Here is a 16,750-nt window from a genome sequence, read left to right on the forward strand (position 1 = left end):
TTTTTGTTTTGTTTTGTTTTGGTTTGGTTTGGTTTTTTTTTTGTAAAGCTATGGATTGTGAAGTTTTCTCTAAAATGTGGTTAGCCAAATACAAATGTAAGGAATTACAGGTTATGGACAGCTGACCACAGCAGCTCTGCAAAGCTGAAAAAGCAGCCTCACTCTTAACATTAATTCTAATTATGACACTATCATATATTTCTTCCTATCACCCTTGTTATAAAACCATTTCCTTAGCGTAAGTGCAGGCAGCTTGGAGAAATCAGGTAGGGTCAGGAAATGAAGTGTGACAACTGCAGCCTTGGGGAAACAATTTGAGGTGTTCACCTGAATGACACTGCCCTGTTTCCTGGGCTGCTGGAGGTGAGTCATGGTCAGCCTCTGGTGCTGCCAGCTGTGAGGCTCTCTCAGACAAGTTCTTTGGAGACCCTGCTGTTTTGTAGCCTTGCTGAAGGACCAGTGCCTCTGAAAAAGTAGGATTGCTTTCACTTTGCAGTGGCCATTTTGGATAAACTCACAGAAGCATTTTCCCATCACATATAGTCTTAAGAGTAGTACTCCAGAGAGAAAGACTTTTGGAAGCTCTCACTGCTGTTAGATTACTGAGGGAAGCAGAAGGGTTTCAGAAGCCTGTCCACAAGCACTGTGCCTGTGTGTGCTCTGTATGCAGAGCAACTTCTGTGAAAAGGTGATGGAGCAGACAGGGAAATTCATCTAGCAGAAAAATAATACAGAGAAACAGATATCTAACTGAATTTTATTTCAGCTCAACACCTGTCTAAATTGCTGGGATGCACCAGCACAACAGAGCTCAGAAGTATGAAGGAATGGACTTGGAATGGAAGAAGAAAGTTCTGAAATTTAATAATTTTCAAGTATGCATCTTAAAAAGGCAGTTCATCTTTTGACAGAGTCTTAGATTAGCCATTGTCATATTTGCCATATTTGTAGAACAAGCAAAGAAATTTTTGCCTGCATGAGAAGTAACCAAGAAGTGTAATCCCCTTCCGGAGTAAATATTTACTTTGACAAATTTTCTAGAAAATTTTGCTCAACTTAAAAATATTTTTAGTGGGAAATACATCAGTAAGGCTACAGAGAAGATGGCTGCTGAGTGTTCCAAAGCATCTAGAGTAAACTAGGAAAAAATAGTTAAAATAATTAAATGGAATAGAATGAAATAACTGAAATAACCAGGGGTGATTTTAAAAAGTGGTGTCTCAGAGAAATTGCAAATATTGAAGGAAAACGTTGACAAAGTAAAATAAAGACAAATAAAATAAGAAAAAAAAAGCATAGCTTGGCACAGAGAAGTAAACAGGAAAAGTTCCAGTCAATGTAGTTGGAAAAAAATGCAAGTTTTGAAAGAGATACCAACATCAAACTGGGTCAATTTTTCATAGAGAAAATTCTCACACAGAAAAGCTGTGTCTACTGAACTGTGTAAGTATGCAGTATTTTTGAGGATGTTCATTGCTTTTCCAGATGTGTGTATTATCCTTTGTGGTTTGGCTCAGATCAGAGAGACTAAAAGAAAGCACAGCATGTATCAGAGATGTGGGAAAGTTTGTTCACCCTTTGCAAACATCCCTCCAAACTGTAGCTGGCTTGTTACAGACCATGTTATGAGAACCAAAAAATCAAGATGGTTTTCTTTTCTCATATTCATTTCAGTTCTGTTCTTAGGAGTTGTAAACTTTACCTTCCTGTCCCTGATTGATCTCTTTTGTTTCAAGACATCATTTCCCACCTCTCTTCCTGCTTAAGACCCTGCTTAATTAAGGTTATTATAGTATTTTTCATGTAATTGGATAGAGAATGATGTTTCTTTTACGGGGAATTATGAGGTACATTTAGTCTCACCTCCCCTATAACCTTGTCATTTTCTTTTAGAAAAATTGCTTAGCTTGTGTTCAGTTCATCATTCTTAGAGTGAGTATAAAAATGTTTATGTCAAGTAACAGTTTCAATACTTCCGGTATTAATAAATAATATATTTTTATATATTTTTAAAATAATATAAAAACAGTGTTGTGTAATTTTTGGACAGTGGGAAGAATGTGAGGAGCAAGATTAAAGGAAGATGAAGAGGAATAAGAAAATAATGGGTTCCAGATATCCATTAAGTGAACAGATTACCAAAGACTGATGATTACAAACGAGAGGGTTAGAGGACAAGTCATTTCACTTAGGTCAGTAAAATGCTGCCATATGAGATGGCAATCAGTCCTTCCCAGCAGAACCATTTGCTATCTAGCAGTTATAAGATCAACCAGAGTACTTAATTCTCAGACCTCTTCCCTTTGAGTACCTCAGGAAATGTTTCTGTTTCTATGGATGGATAATTCCACTACATCTGTAAATGCTTGAATTGTTCTGCAGGCATTATTATTTTGTATTAATTAACTTTTAAAATCAATGACACCATTTTAGGAAATTAAAACCTGAGTTACAGTCAAAGAATTTGATATTAATTTATGGGTGATTATGTTATGATAATGGAGAGAAAGTGTTTGATATGACAGGGGATGCGGGATTTTACATAGTAGATTTAGAATTCTACTTTTTGTAGGTCTTTGTAATTCCTCTGGTGACCCAGAAAAATTCAGAAGTTAGAAATATTGGCTCTGTAGGCTTGAGCCATATCTCAAAGAGCATTTCTTTGTATTTACTCAATTTACCAGTCATACTCTGGTAAAAGCTCTTCATTACCATGGTACTAGTAAATGATTGTTTACCCACTGTCCTCTTTAATTTGTACATTAGAAAAATAATCATACTACTACCAAGTTGAGGAATGTCTTGATTTGCATCCCTTGTCCTTAGAATTTTTTAAGAACCTACCTCATAATCTGCCTTTTTTATAATTTTTCTAATTCTGAGGGTATTTTTCTAAAGAGCAACATCGTATACTGATTTTTTTTTTTTGGTGTGATGCAAGATGTGATTCAGTAATTCACTTCAAGGCTTTCCTGTCTCTTTGCCTTTCTTTTGACTTCCTGAAATGAACTGCAGCATAGAGATACATTTAGATGAAAGGGTATAATTTCTTTTTAATGAGATAGCTGTGACCGTCCACCTGCAAATATAGTAATGATGCTGTGATCATATTAGTTTTGCTGAGCCAAAATATATTCTAAGTACATCAATTAGAGCATGAGTACTTACAAATGTCTCCTCTTTCATCATTATTTCTGCAAAGCACACTGTCTCTATAGAGAGTCATAGTAGGCAACACCACAGGAGGTGAGTACCTGTTTTAAAAAGCACACTGAGAAAGGAGGCTGTGCTCATTTTCCAGATGAGGACTTCGATAAACAGGGCACGACTTCATCAGAGAACACAGCAGGCCTCTCTGCACATCTCCTCATTTGCTGAAGAAAAATTTGCAAGGGAAATAAGAGCAAATACAGAATGCTGCTTTACATGAAACTGGGCAGAGACAGGGCCATGTCCATTGGCATGCTCTGTGCACAGCAGGACCAACCCCATGGGAGCTGCCTCTTCAGTGTCCTGGGGTCTGCCTGCCCATGGAGGTGCTCCAGGAGCTGGGACTCACCACTCCTGCAGCACCAGTGGCCGGGCTCCTGTGCCGTGCAGACAGGGTAAAACAGGGAGGAAGGCACATGTGGGTCCTCCCTAGTAACTCACTTGTGCCAGATGCAAAGCTTGGGAGGCACATTCATTATCTGGGGGATCAACTTGTTTTCCTCAGTAAAAAAATAGACCCTCCAGATTTGTGCTGCCTTTTGGACAAGCTGCTGACTTCATGTTCAAGTTGAAGAGAATAGTAAAGGACATGAAGAACAAAGCAGTCGTTTTGGTTTTTTACTTGGTGTAAGTGTGCACAGGACATATATATGAGTCTTGTCTTAAACCTAGGTCAGAGAGTTGTTTCCTTTAGTGAAGAAACGTGTATTTTTATTCTGCTTTAGCTAAGTGGTGACGTGCTACATGTGAGAATAGGTGTGTGATATGAGAACAAGGCCTTGCAAAACCCTAGCATCCTTTTTCTTCCTATCTGCTGGGCATGTGCAAAATTCTGAAAAAAGATATTTGATTCGGTACCTGCATCTGTATTTTAAATTCCTCTTTGGACGTATCTGCAAATGGTTGTTAGAAACATCCCACACCTTTTGTAAATAAAGTGTAACTAAAATGTGATGGCATGAAAAAGCAAAAAGTGTATAAAGAGCCCATCATGGGCTGCATTATTGGATAGTCTCTTATTTTAAAATGCAGATTTTGTCTTTACTAGTACAGCAACTTCTTTGTGAGGCTCTGTACTGAAAAATCATGTTTATTTTCCTGTAGCTAATTATTATTTTCAGAACACTTGTGGTCTGAAATATTTGTATTGTACACTAATGACTGGGATGTGGAACAAATTTATTTCTAATTGTCTGTCTTAAATAACTATACAAGCTTACTTGTTTTAAAAGACTTTTATCCATATGGTGCTTTTCCCTCAAGCAAACAGATTTTATTCTGTTTTCTTTTTAGGAAGGAGGCACAGCTGGATGAAGAGGGACAGTTTCTGGTCAGAATAATTTACGATGATTCCAAAACCTATGACCTCGTTGCAGCTGCAAGCAAGGTCCTTAGTAAGTAATGCAGATATCTTCTTTACCTATTCATCACAAAAAAGGTAATATCCTCCTGGCCCCCAAACCTGTGCAGCAGAGAGGAACAGGATTTAGCACAGGGGAAGTGAAAATGGAATATTGGTCTCAGAATTTTTTTTAAATCTTAGGAGAGAGAATTGTATTTCTTTATTTCTCTAAGAAAAATTTACTTCTTTTATTGCTTGAAATTATTTTTATTATTTCCAAAGTATTCTATCTTAAACTGAAGAAATATACCTCATCCACACAACATGGGCAGTCTAACAAGCAGTCGTGAAGTAACAACATCCTGCTGCAACTGCAACTTTCAATCACTGCTGCAAGAGCAGTGAATGAATGAATGAATGAATGAATGAATCCTTGATCTCTGCTGAAGAACAGTGCTGAGTCACAGAAATGCTTGTGGCATGGACACATTGCATTTAGTTGCATATCAGCCATTGATTTGGGTTGCATTCATTTTCAATCATTGCAGCTCTGGTCTAGAATTTAAAAGGTAGAATTATGCCTATCAGCATTATTTTATCTGCAGGCCCAAGTGCGGTATGAAATTGTTCTGCATCAGTAATTAGCCAAGAATCTGTAAGACTGATGACTGTAGTAATGTTGAATTGGAGCAGCTGATGTGGTTTCATGCTTTTGTAAATTGGAATTAACTCTGCTGAGGCGAGCATTACTAACAACCAAGTTCCTTTATTTTCAAGAAGTGATTCATTTTTCTGTATCAAAATCTAAATGCTAAACATGTGTGAAATGCACAGTGTGGTGAAATAATAATAGTAATTGGTAAATCTTAATGAAATTCCTGTATTGGATACTCTTTATTTGCCATATGAACCCTGAATCTTGCTTTGTTCTTGACCTACTGGATCTGGGTAGTGTTTTGGTACTATCTTTCTTGTTTATGAATGCAAGAGTAAAGAAATAAGTAAGTGTATGAAATACAGTGTTTGGACTGAATCATATTTTCCTGTTTTAACTAGATTTAAATGCTGGGGAAATTCTTCAAATGTTTGGGAAGATGTTTTTTGTGTTTTGTCAAGAATCTGGTTATGATACAATTCTACGTGTCTTGGGCTCAAATGTCAGAGAGTTTTTGCAGGTAAGAATTTTGCGCAAAATTGTTTCAGATACCAGACAGAATTGTTGCCTAGTCAAAAGAAATTTAATTTGAAATTCCAAAGAGAAATTTGCAGCAGGAGTATTCATATGCTACTGATTGCAGGGGTGGTCTGTGTTAAGTAGACTTACCTTATTTATTGTAACAGAAAATGTGATCTTCAGGTTTTATGATATTTCTTCTGTTATCTCTGACTAATCATAGATACTGGATATTTCTAGTAGTATGTTATGTACAGAGCTAGGGCTCATAACAGCTCATCTCTTAAGATATTATCCTTCATCCATGAACTGAGGGTGGGATACTGCAGAACAGCATAAATATACTGCGTTATAGACACAAACAAAATTAAAATGATTCTTTAATAGCATGGAAGAAATGTAGGGTCTTCTCTAGAGTGTTATTTCTAGGTGTAGAAAAATGGCCTTTTTGTCACCTGAAGATTGTTCACTTCTGTAAGCACTTTGTATTTAGGATTTGTGATCTACATGACTCTTAGAGAGAACTGTGTGCTGTAATGAGGTTAAAAGAATTGAACTGGAGAATGCCCAAAAGCTGACTATCAAAATTCTTGATTTTCTCTGAATATATAGCAACCTCTTGTCATCTGTACCCTTAAAATCTCTCCAGCATTAAGGGAAACAGCAGAATCATAGTTTGTTGGATTACTTGAATATTTACTTCTGTGTCTCACAGCCCCAAAACCTGCATCATTCCAGAGCATCCTAGGTGCAGTCAACCCAGACTTCTTGTACAAATCCCACAAACTGTAGTTGCTGGGCAGAACAGAGAGTATGTGGATGTTCCAGCATATCATGAGCAATCTGTAAACTGCTGTGGGATGTGACATCCTTTTTATTTCATAGCTTCATTCACAGGCTGCCTTCAAAGCAAGCCTTCAGATACTTTGGTTTTATACAGGAGTAACTTTGGTTGCTCATGTATGGGCCAGAAATACAGATTCTGTTTGCTTTCCCTCATGCCCTTTTCCATATACTTCTCTTTTCATTCCTTACCATGTGTGCTGGTGGAAGGACTGGACATGGTTGTTATACACACCAAACATCTACAAAAGTGGAAACAGCTTACATTTATATTCTTCTAATGACAGTATTTTAAGTTTCTTTGTTTGAATTTCAGTGTTAACAGATGACATTGGCTATTTTATACTTCTCTAAATGTTAACAGGACTAGCATATTAGTAGCTGTGCCAGAGGTGTATTTTTTTAGCTTTTTATTGCAATGGAAAATCAACATTACCTGTGATTTATTACTTTTACATCTTCCAGCAGTCATAATAGGTCAGGAAACTACTTTATATACCTGTTACAAAAATAGGTGCAGATTGGCTTCAATGTCCCAAACTTTTCTTAGATTCTTAACATAATAGAGTTCCAAAAGGTGCTTCTTGAAATGTATACGGAGTCCAGGATATATACAAAATAATTGAGAACTGCAGCTTTTTAAAATATATAAAAATAAATCTCACCTTTATATTCCATTTCCTTTGACATCTCAAGAAAATTTAGTTTATTCGTAGTTGAAACACAGGTACTTCAAGCTTCATGAAAGAGGAAAATAAAAAGGGCAACTAAATAAAATATTTATACTTTATGTGAAAAACTCAAGCATGGAAAATTTTCAAATCATGTTGAAAGACACTGTGCCAAAGAGAAGCAATGTGAAAAGAGGTACCTTCTAAGAACCCAAAGTGTGCTTTTATGTTCAGTTTAGTAACTTTCTATTGAATGAAAATCAAAGTGGTTAGTTCTCCCATTTAAGGAATTGTTTACATGGCTATTGAGGCTTTCATACTTGCAGTGCATTGAAATTCAGGGGATTAACTCCTCTTTTAGATAAGTCTCCAGGTGCTGTGTACCACACAGCACTGAACAGCATATCTTCGTATTTCAGGTGCCAACCACAGCTCTCTTTAGACAGACCAAGATCAGCCCCATTAATTTGACTCCTTGTTCTTTCCTGGAGATTCCCTTGTGTTTCTCCGTGGAGCTGATCACTGTTCTGATCACTCATAGCTCTGGAATTGTTCTTTGGTCCCAGGCACAAGCTCTGGCATACATCTGAGCCATCTAGGAGCCAAGAATTTAGGGAGAGAGCTTAGCCTATTATGACATTTATCTGACCTCACCTCTGGCTCACAGCAGGTGAACATACAGGAAAAAAAGACAATTCATTCTTTCAGAATGTGCAATATCAATTTGAAATGGATCAAGCACAACAAAGAAATAGGAGTAGGAGTAACAACGACAGTGTCTAGGTCTAGGAGTGATTTCAGCTCCATGATCTGGAAAAATGTGTCTACTCCTTGATTATGTCTCGGAGCGAGGTTTGGAATACAGTGAGCTGTAAGTCCCCACTCTGGAAGATTAGAGAGTAAAAGCTGAAGGACACATCACATGGACTTCACCTGTGACACTGCTTTGACAGTCGGCCATAAAGCAGTGGAAGGGTGGCAAAGTGGTTTTGCAGAGTGGGGCTACTGCCAGTTGTTAGTCACACTTGTGCCAAATCTTTACTTTAAATGTTGATACTTAGGCAATCATTTTACAAAAATCCTGTCCTTGACATTGGCTGTTCCCTGTTTGAAATTCTTCTGCTGGTGACTGTGTAACTGAAAGATTATTGTCTTTTCCCATGTATCTCCCTGGGAGTTTTTCTCCAAAAGGTCAATATATCCCCGCTGTTTCTGAGGCATATCTGCTGAAACTGCAGCTCTGCATCCATTGAAGGAGATGGTGGGGCAGTCTTTCAGAGTCAGTCATCTCTCTTGCTCTTTTCTTATCCACACTCTTTCAAAGCAGTCTCTTCCAATTTCATTATCTTGAACCCTGCAAAATTCTTACAGAGTTTGCCTTCAAGCATTGTGGTTTTTTGTCAGTGTCCACCAACAGCTGGAATGAATTGACACCCAGATTGTTGCCTCTTCATGTTCTAATTTGGAGATGTTGATATAGCAACAAAAACATGAATTTGAAACAAGCTGAAAAACTGAAGGAGGAAATTCCAGGCTAAGTGCATCCCACGGAATTCATTACTAAGAGTGTCATTTTGTCTGGAGGTCTCCAAGAGAAAAGGCAGCTGTTCAAGCACTTCACAGCTCACATGAAATCAAGTTCAGTGTGCCTCCACAAATTGATGATCGACAGATGCTCGTGAAAGGTGGAGAATTTCCCAGACAGCACATTGAAAATATTTTCACTTCACTTTCTATGTTGGCAGAAAACAAAATGCAAAGCCTGGTGGTAGCACTCACTTGCAGGGCAGTGAGAGAACAACATTTAAAATATGCAGTAATGTTCTGGACTTAAGATGCAAAGAGTTGTATGAATTTTAGAGCATAAATAAAAAAATTGTGGGTTGCAACTCTATCCTGCAAACGAGGTTTCTCTTTCTATGTTAAATGTACAGTAAATAGCAACTTGGATCCTTGATAATTGCTTCACAATCAAAGTTGAATCAAGTGTTGTGTTTTAAGTGTGACTTCGATCTCACTGTTGTCTTTAATATCCTGGTATGTCTATCAGTTTATAATTTAGTCTATCAGTTGGTATGTCTATCAGTTTATAATTTAGCTTTCCTCTCCATATCACAATTTGTCTGGTTGAAATGTAGAGTTAAATATGTGAGATATCTGGGAGAATAGCAGGGAAAAAAAAATCTCTTCCCTTTTTTGAACAACTTTTCCTGATAAATTATTACAACAGCTATGCTATTTCTGTTTATTTTGTGGAGTTTTTTAATTATTGTCAGAAGAAAAGATATATTTAAGTTTGGTCTTTCAAGCATTTAAATCTTTACTTTAAAATTTGAACTTTGTCAGGCCCTGTAAACTTGATTTTATGGTGTCAGAACTAGGGTTTTGCACTGATAATAGACAAAGATTTATGTTTATTTAGACATGCTTATTTGTATTTGGCTCCTGAACTCATATTTGAAGAGTAGATTATAGAGACAAGAATTAGAAGGAATGAAACTGGATGAGGTACCAGAATGAGAAACACACAGAAGGTCTTTAATCATCTGAATGTTTCAAAATACAGCATAATCAAGCACGACTTCTTACTATCTGGAGTAATTTATAATCGTCCTTATTTTTATGCCACTCATTGTTCAAATGTTGACATGGTGGATATAACATTTTGGGCTACCTGAAAAGCCTGCTGTGATGGCAGTTCTACAGAGAATAAGGCAAATGTTTAGAAGTATGAGCACTAGGAGAAAGGGGATGTTCAGATTGGACAAAATATGTGCTTACTTTCTTCATAAATAGTAAGTGAATGCCTTATAATCATGTTTGTAATTTCTCCTTCCAGAACCTGGATGCTCTGCATGACCACCTTGCTACAATTTACCCAGGAATGCGAGCCCCTTCCTTCAGATGCACGGATGCAGAGAAGGGGAAGGGACTCATTCTGCATTACTATTCTGAAAGAGAAGGTCTGCAGGATATTGTCATTGGCATCATCAAAACAGTAGCTCAACAGATCCATGGTACAGAAATAGACATGAAGGTAATGTCTGAAAATTTATGTCAATAGGAAAAAAACAAGAAAATTAAGGTGAAGTGATGGCAAACAGTAAATTTCACTGTTGCTGTCTTCTGTGAAGAAATGGCATTAGTACTGACTCTCAGGAAGAGCCATCATCATTTGTGTTGCTTGAAGGACACAGCTATGTGCTGAGAAGGCCAGCTCTAATTGGCAGCCAGACCTGACTGGGAACGGTACAGAACAATATCCCCTTATTCAGAAAAGGATTGTAAAGAGCACATGTACAGAAATTAATATTGGCTCATTTGAGGTGCTTCTTTCCCCATTTATTTTATGTTTGGCATATATTTCTTACTGTCTACTGTGTTCTCTGAGAACACAGACATTTCCTCTTTGTTTTATATTCTTCATCTGTGTGCAGACTGATGTGAGGCTGATCTTCATTGGTGAGGCCTGGGCAGCAAGCACTGTTTTCCTCCCAGGCAGCATGCCAAGTTCTTCCCAGAAAGAAAGATAGGTTTGTGGGTTTCTTGTTGTCATTGCATGGAAGTGTGACTGGATATGCACCTAGAGCCTCAGAAGTGAAAAAAATGTTCCTCAGCGACAGAGTTTATGTAATGACATGATTGCTCTCTCGCTTGTAAAATGGGAAAGAGATTTCTTCTTTGCCCATACAGAGCAACAGAAAGACTTCAATTGATCAGGTCCTGTATATGTAATAGTATAAAATCAGAGTTTGGTCTAAGGTGTGGGGGGAGAAACAAAAAATGAAATCTTTTTTCTATTAGAAATATTACAACTAATATAACTTTTTTCATTAAGTAGAAAAGAATCTAAGCAGATACACCACTCAGTCTTTGAGTTCTTTAAATATTCCCTAGTCATACTACATTTCTAGCACAGTTTCAGTGTATGCTCTCTGAGAAAATCCTTTCATTATTTTATCGCAAAAACATGATCTTGCTCAGGTAAGAGATTTGCAAGCAATCCAATGACAAAGATATTTTTACAGCTGAATTGGAGTATTTGCCTTTTAGATATCCTGCTCTAAGCTAGCTCAGGTTTATAGTAGATGTCTAGTTGTGTATAGTGTGGTGATATACTTGTGTCCTTGTTTGGATTCTATTTTGTAGAAAACCACAGTTCAAACTTTGCAGCAGGTGTTAGTAATCAGATACAGAAGGATACAACACAATCAAAACAATCCTCTGTTTAGTTCCCTGTTTATTTGAAGTGTTGAGACAGACAAGGAGCACCATGTTGGAAAGTTGGCTGCAAAAGTGCTGAAGCTGTTGCTTGACAAGCATTTCTTTTGGTAGCAGTTTAAGCAGTCCCTGTACTCTCAGTGCTGAGGTTTGTCCTTCAGCAGCTTCTTCAGCTCTGCCTTCCAGCTGGTGTCAAGTTATAAAATAAACTATACTGAGGAAGTGAACTGGGTTCAAAACAACAGGGTTTCTTTTTTGGATTTTTTAATCTTCATGTGTTCCTTTACCTGGCTTACAGTCCTGTCTCTCAGAGGTTCACAAAGAGGCAAAAGTGATCCATGGGGCAGAGGAGAAATCTGGGTTGTCCAAAGCAGCTAGCAGCACAAACTTTTGATAAACTGTCCTCTCAATCTGAAGGTTACTTTGCTGACAAAATTGTATTAATATCCATCTAGAACTTCTCACAAATAATATATGTTCTAAAGAGGTTTAAATATTTATTATGTATTTACTTCTTATTTTAATTTGACTGTTTTAGGCTTTTCTGGAAATTTTACAGTTGTACTGTAAGTAAAGAGGTATTTAATACTATTAGTCAAACCTACTGTAAATGAATGCAAAGTCTAATTTAAACCTACACTGTTCTTCTAGACTGTCTGAGGTAGAAGCACATAGGTGCCTAAAAATAGTATTAAACTCTAAACTGAAGAAAGTTTATATTGTCTTATTCTGTCTGTTACCCCAGTTTTAGACTTCTCCCTGTTGTACCCTTAACCCTGAACATTTTCACGCCTCTCCTGATTAATAAAGCCTATGTCTTGACATCTCTAGGACATTACACACTGCTGTACTCCACAGGTACTCACAAACTTCAGTGGTAGATAAGGAGAGAATTTATTCTCTAAAAATGAAAAAAAAAACCCTGAAATTTGCAGCTTATCCACACATGCTGAAGTCTTCCTCTGTTACTCCACAGGTCAGATATTAATCAGGAATGGTATGAAGTACCATTACTTTTAAAGTAAAGTCTGGCATTGTAATAAGTAGGTAGCTTCACTGTTCAAAATATTGAGAATAGGAGAAAAAGTAGGGCAACTTCATCTCCATTCTTTGCCTCATAATTTAGTGAATTAATGCTGTTGTGTTTTAGTCTGTTAGCAATGTATTGTTTGAAACAGCACAGCACAGAAGAACAATGGAATTGCTTTTAATTCCTTCAGGTTTTGTGGACCAGTCAGTGCCTCTACTGTAAAATTTTTGGTTTTGCTTAAGGAATGGCGATTTTTTTTAATCTGATAAAAACCTCAGTGCCTAGCTCAAAGTTTCCAATGTTATTACAGGAGTCATCTTCTGACTTGCAGAAAGATTCTGAGTTGTCCTTTCAAATGTCTTTATCCAAACATCTTACATGACAGTCCAATACAGGACTGACTTAGTAAGTTCTGCAGTTCTCTTTATATTAGTATGATGTTGATATCTGCAATTTGATGTTTAAGACTTTGTTATCCACTTTTCTTCTCCATCTGTTTTAAAGAAATGCTTATATAAATCTGCTTGAGAGAATACAGGCTTCTAATTCTGTATTTTCAGGAAAATTTGGTTGAATTTGTCTAATACATTACAATCTGTATAGGTGGTAGCAGAGATTAATTGGTTTTGATAGTGCTGGCTTTGTTTCATTAAGTGGTTAGATTTTGTTTCATGGGTTACAGAATGGCTGAGGTTGGAAGGAACTTCTGGAGGCCATTTTGTTCAACCTCACCTGCTCGTGCCTGGCCACCTAGGGCCAGTTGTTCTGGGCCATGCTCAGACATCTTTCAGCTATCTCTAGGGATGGAGACTCTGCAAATTATTTGGACAACAGGTGCCAGTGCTCCATTTCTCTCACAGTAGAAAAGTGTTTCCTGATGTTCAGACAACACATCCTGTGTTTCAGTTTGTGCCCATTGCCTCTTGTCCATCTGCTCTCCAGTCTGAACAGTGCTGGCTGTCTCAGCCTTTCCTCTTCTGAGAGATGCTCCAGTGCCTTGATCTTAGCAGCCCTCCCTGGAGGGAGTGGACTCTGTCTCGTAGCTCTGTATCTCTCTTGTGCTGAGGAACCCACAGCTGGACACAGCACTCTAGGTGTGGCCTTGCCAGTGCTGAGGAGAGGGGAAGGATCACCTTCCTCAACCTGCAGAGAAAACCAGCTAATGATCACAAGAGGAAACTAAATATTAAAGAACTATTGTTCTTGTTTTGTCTCACATTGTTTCTTTTGGTAGAGAAATAGCCGAATAGAAAAAAGTTTTAATTCTATCACCCTTCTTCAGCCTCACACACAACAATTTTGTGTGTGTGTATATATATATATATATATATATATATATATATATATATCTAAAACCATACATCTTCTTTTAAAATAAAGCAGGGCTTCCTTTTTCCAGAATGGTGTTCTTCAGGAAGTGTACATTCTCTTTTAACACCTAGAGTATGTGCATGCAGAAGGAAAGGGGGGATGGGGTTGGGGGGAAGTGTAATTTTGTTTCTGTTAGATGTTGTTAGCCCTGAAAGGAAACCAATTTGTTTTGAACTTGGATTCAAAATTCTGGTTGAATAGTTCGGAAAGCCCAAGTTGACATTAATTGATTAATTAGTTCAAATCCAATTTTCCTTATCTTCTCTGATATGGTAATCCATTTTTAGCAAATAGAGCTAAGACTAAATCATTTTTGCAGCAGGTATTGTCTCAAAAATTGTTGCTGACTTTGTGTATGTGCTGAGAATGTTCATGTTCTGCCAGTCTCAGTATGAGAACTAAAAAATCATCACAATGCTGGTGACAAACTTTGTAATGAGATCTCTGTTAGCAGCCTACTGGCTATGCCTTCTCTTGCTTCACTTGTCAGAGGTTGTTTGTATATAAATGAAGGTGACCTGTGAAGGTGAAGTCAGGACAGGGATTCCCTCAAGGCTACTAATGGTATGGTCAACAAAGAGTGTTGTACATAATCCAGCAAAGCCCAAAAAACTGTTGGGAGAGCAGACTTCTGCATTTCTGTTATTTGAGAGCAGACTATCAAAATCTTTTACATCAGGAAGATGTTTTACAAAAGAAAAATAGAAAAGAACAGAGGAAGTCCTTGACAAGATGGAAATTTCAGGCTTTTACTAATGGTAGTGTGAAAAAACAAAGTGAAGATGTGACCAGCTGGAGAGCTGGTCTAAAAAATACTTGGGTACTTGTCATGGAGATGAGCAATACTGGTCCACACATTACAATCAATGCTAACTGTGCGTGAAGATAAGTCAGTCATGGAGCATGGTCAGTCTCTAATTTTGGCACTGGGGCAGCTGTAAACTTCACTATTTCCAGGCACAGTGGTTTGGTGAAGTGAGACAGTCTGCTCTGAAGCCAGCTGCCAGGGACAGATATCCCCATGGTTCTATCTTTGGGTATGCAAAACTGAAAGTTTTCCACTGCCATTTCCGCAGTGAACTCCTTTGTTTTGGGATCATTCTGAAGCAGCTACAGCGAACTTTGTTAAGCAGCATTGCACAGTCAGTTTTGATCAGAAGAGATCAAAAATTTCATGCTGTATTGGCCTTTAAAGGGCAAAACCCCTCTGTTTTTGTATTAATTTTCACAATCTCATCAAAAAAGAGCCCTGTCCACGGACATTCTATCCTGCCATGCTGAAATACGAGTGTGTCCTGGGGATATGCTCAGATCTACAGAACTGAGTCTTGTAGACACATAGTGACAGCTTAACAGATAGCATGTGCTCATTACATATTCTGTATCACAGCAGTACTTCTTGATTTAATATCTTGTGTGAAGCTCACCAAATACATTAAACCACACTCATTTTAAGATAACTTTTCTCTCAGTTGTCATTCCCTGAAATATTGGTGTGACTTTTCACTTGATTAGGAAAGGACAAACTCTGGAGCTACATCTCCTGGAAGGCACAGGCAGGTTAGCAGTAAGATGTTATATATTCTCTTTGAAACCAAGATAATGATTTCTCCCTTAAAACTGCAGTTTTAACTGCAGTTACTATGGTGATTGAGCTCTTAGACATTGTGAACTGATGTCACTTCACCAGCTACGACTGCAGGGGGAGGAAGAATTAGACTTGATTGCTGGCTTTGTTGCTTTGTGACTGAACTTTGCTTTGTCAAGCATTTATCAGAGGCTTCTTCAACAATATTTAAATGATACTGAAATTGTGTGGCTTGCAAACTTTGCTTGCAGAATGAAACAGTAGATAAGTTCTATTCTACTTAAGCTTATCAGAGTATTTAGGGCAGGTCCTTATGCCAAACAAATACCTGTCCAGTTAGTTTGGATCTATAGGTGCAAGGGTGAAGGAACAGAATTTAACACTAAATTAACAGTCAAAAGTGCTAATTTTGAATTTGCTGACAAGCTGAATGACGTAATGAGATAGGAAGATTAGATAGTTCATAAGTTGTGTGAGCAGAAAGGACATAATGAAGTTGCATATCCATTGGGAAGTTAATTAGGGATGCATCAGTAGATTTTGTAGCCTGGAGAGGGGTATGATTAAAGCATCTGTTAATAAGTGTCTGTGCATAAATGATCAGAATAAAATTGCATAAACCAGCCATGTCCACAGCATATCATGTTTACCAGGACTGTGCTGCTGGCTCTGTCTGCCTTGTAGGTCTGACACATGTCCATGTGTTTGGCCTGGTGTTCATTTGCTGCACTAGCATGTTGCACTAAAACAGCAGGCATTTCTAGATGCCCTGGAGTCTGGTCAAAAATAGTGTTTCAAATGAACTTGAAGATGCTTGGGAAATCTGCAGCTTTTCACTGTTACTGACACAGTTCTAATCTGTAAAGGTTAGGAAAATAGCCCAGCATGTGTGAGGACTGACTTTGTCACTGTGTGAGCTTGTAGGATCTGCAGAGGGTCATGGCTCAAACTAGCTAGATGTCTGGAAGCATGTAGCAGTTCTATTTTTATAGGTAGTTTTCTTAATCTAATCCTGAGTTTTGTTCACTGATGCATCATTCATTTATAATAAATGAAGTAAAATGGGAAGTTATTAAAAGCAACCTGTTAAATGCTGCATTGTAGCAGGAAAAAGTCTGTAAGTACAGGTTGGTAACAGAATACTAGTGTGCAGTGACTAAGATGGCTATAAGGAGATAATCTGTCTGGAAGGTGATGTGTTGTTAATATGAACATTTCCTTAACAATTATTAGCTTCTTTAAAATCAGCTTTGCTGAATTAAGAAGGTTTTTATCCAAAATATGCAGGGTTTTTTTTCCA

The 16,750-nt window shown here is 37.6% G+C and overlaps 1 protein-coding gene across 1 annotated transcript in view; it reads left to right on the top strand.

The window, feature by feature from the left end:
* GUCY1B1 (guanylate cyclase 1 soluble subunit beta 1) overlaps window positions 1–16,750 on the top strand; it is a 42,037-nt gene that overhangs the window by 11,416 nt on the left and 13,871 nt on the right. Inside the window, exons 3-5 of the mRNA XM_036382004.1 lie at window positions 4,504–4,604; window positions 5,609–5,727; window positions 10,080–10,277. Coding sequence (XP_036237897.1) covers window positions 4,504–4,604; window positions 5,609–5,727; window positions 10,080–10,277 — 418 coding nt within the window. The remainder of the gene's footprint in view (window positions 1–4,503; window positions 4,605–5,608; window positions 5,728–10,079; window positions 10,278–16,750) is intronic.

The sequence above is a fragment of the Molothrus ater genome, chromosome 4 (assembly GCF_012460135.2).
Source record: "Molothrus ater isolate BHLD 08-10-18 breed brown headed cowbird chromosome 4, BPBGC_Mater_1.1, whole genome shotgun sequence".
Classification (NCBI taxonomy): domain Eukaryota; kingdom Metazoa; phylum Chordata; class Aves; order Passeriformes; family Icteridae; genus Molothrus; species Molothrus ater.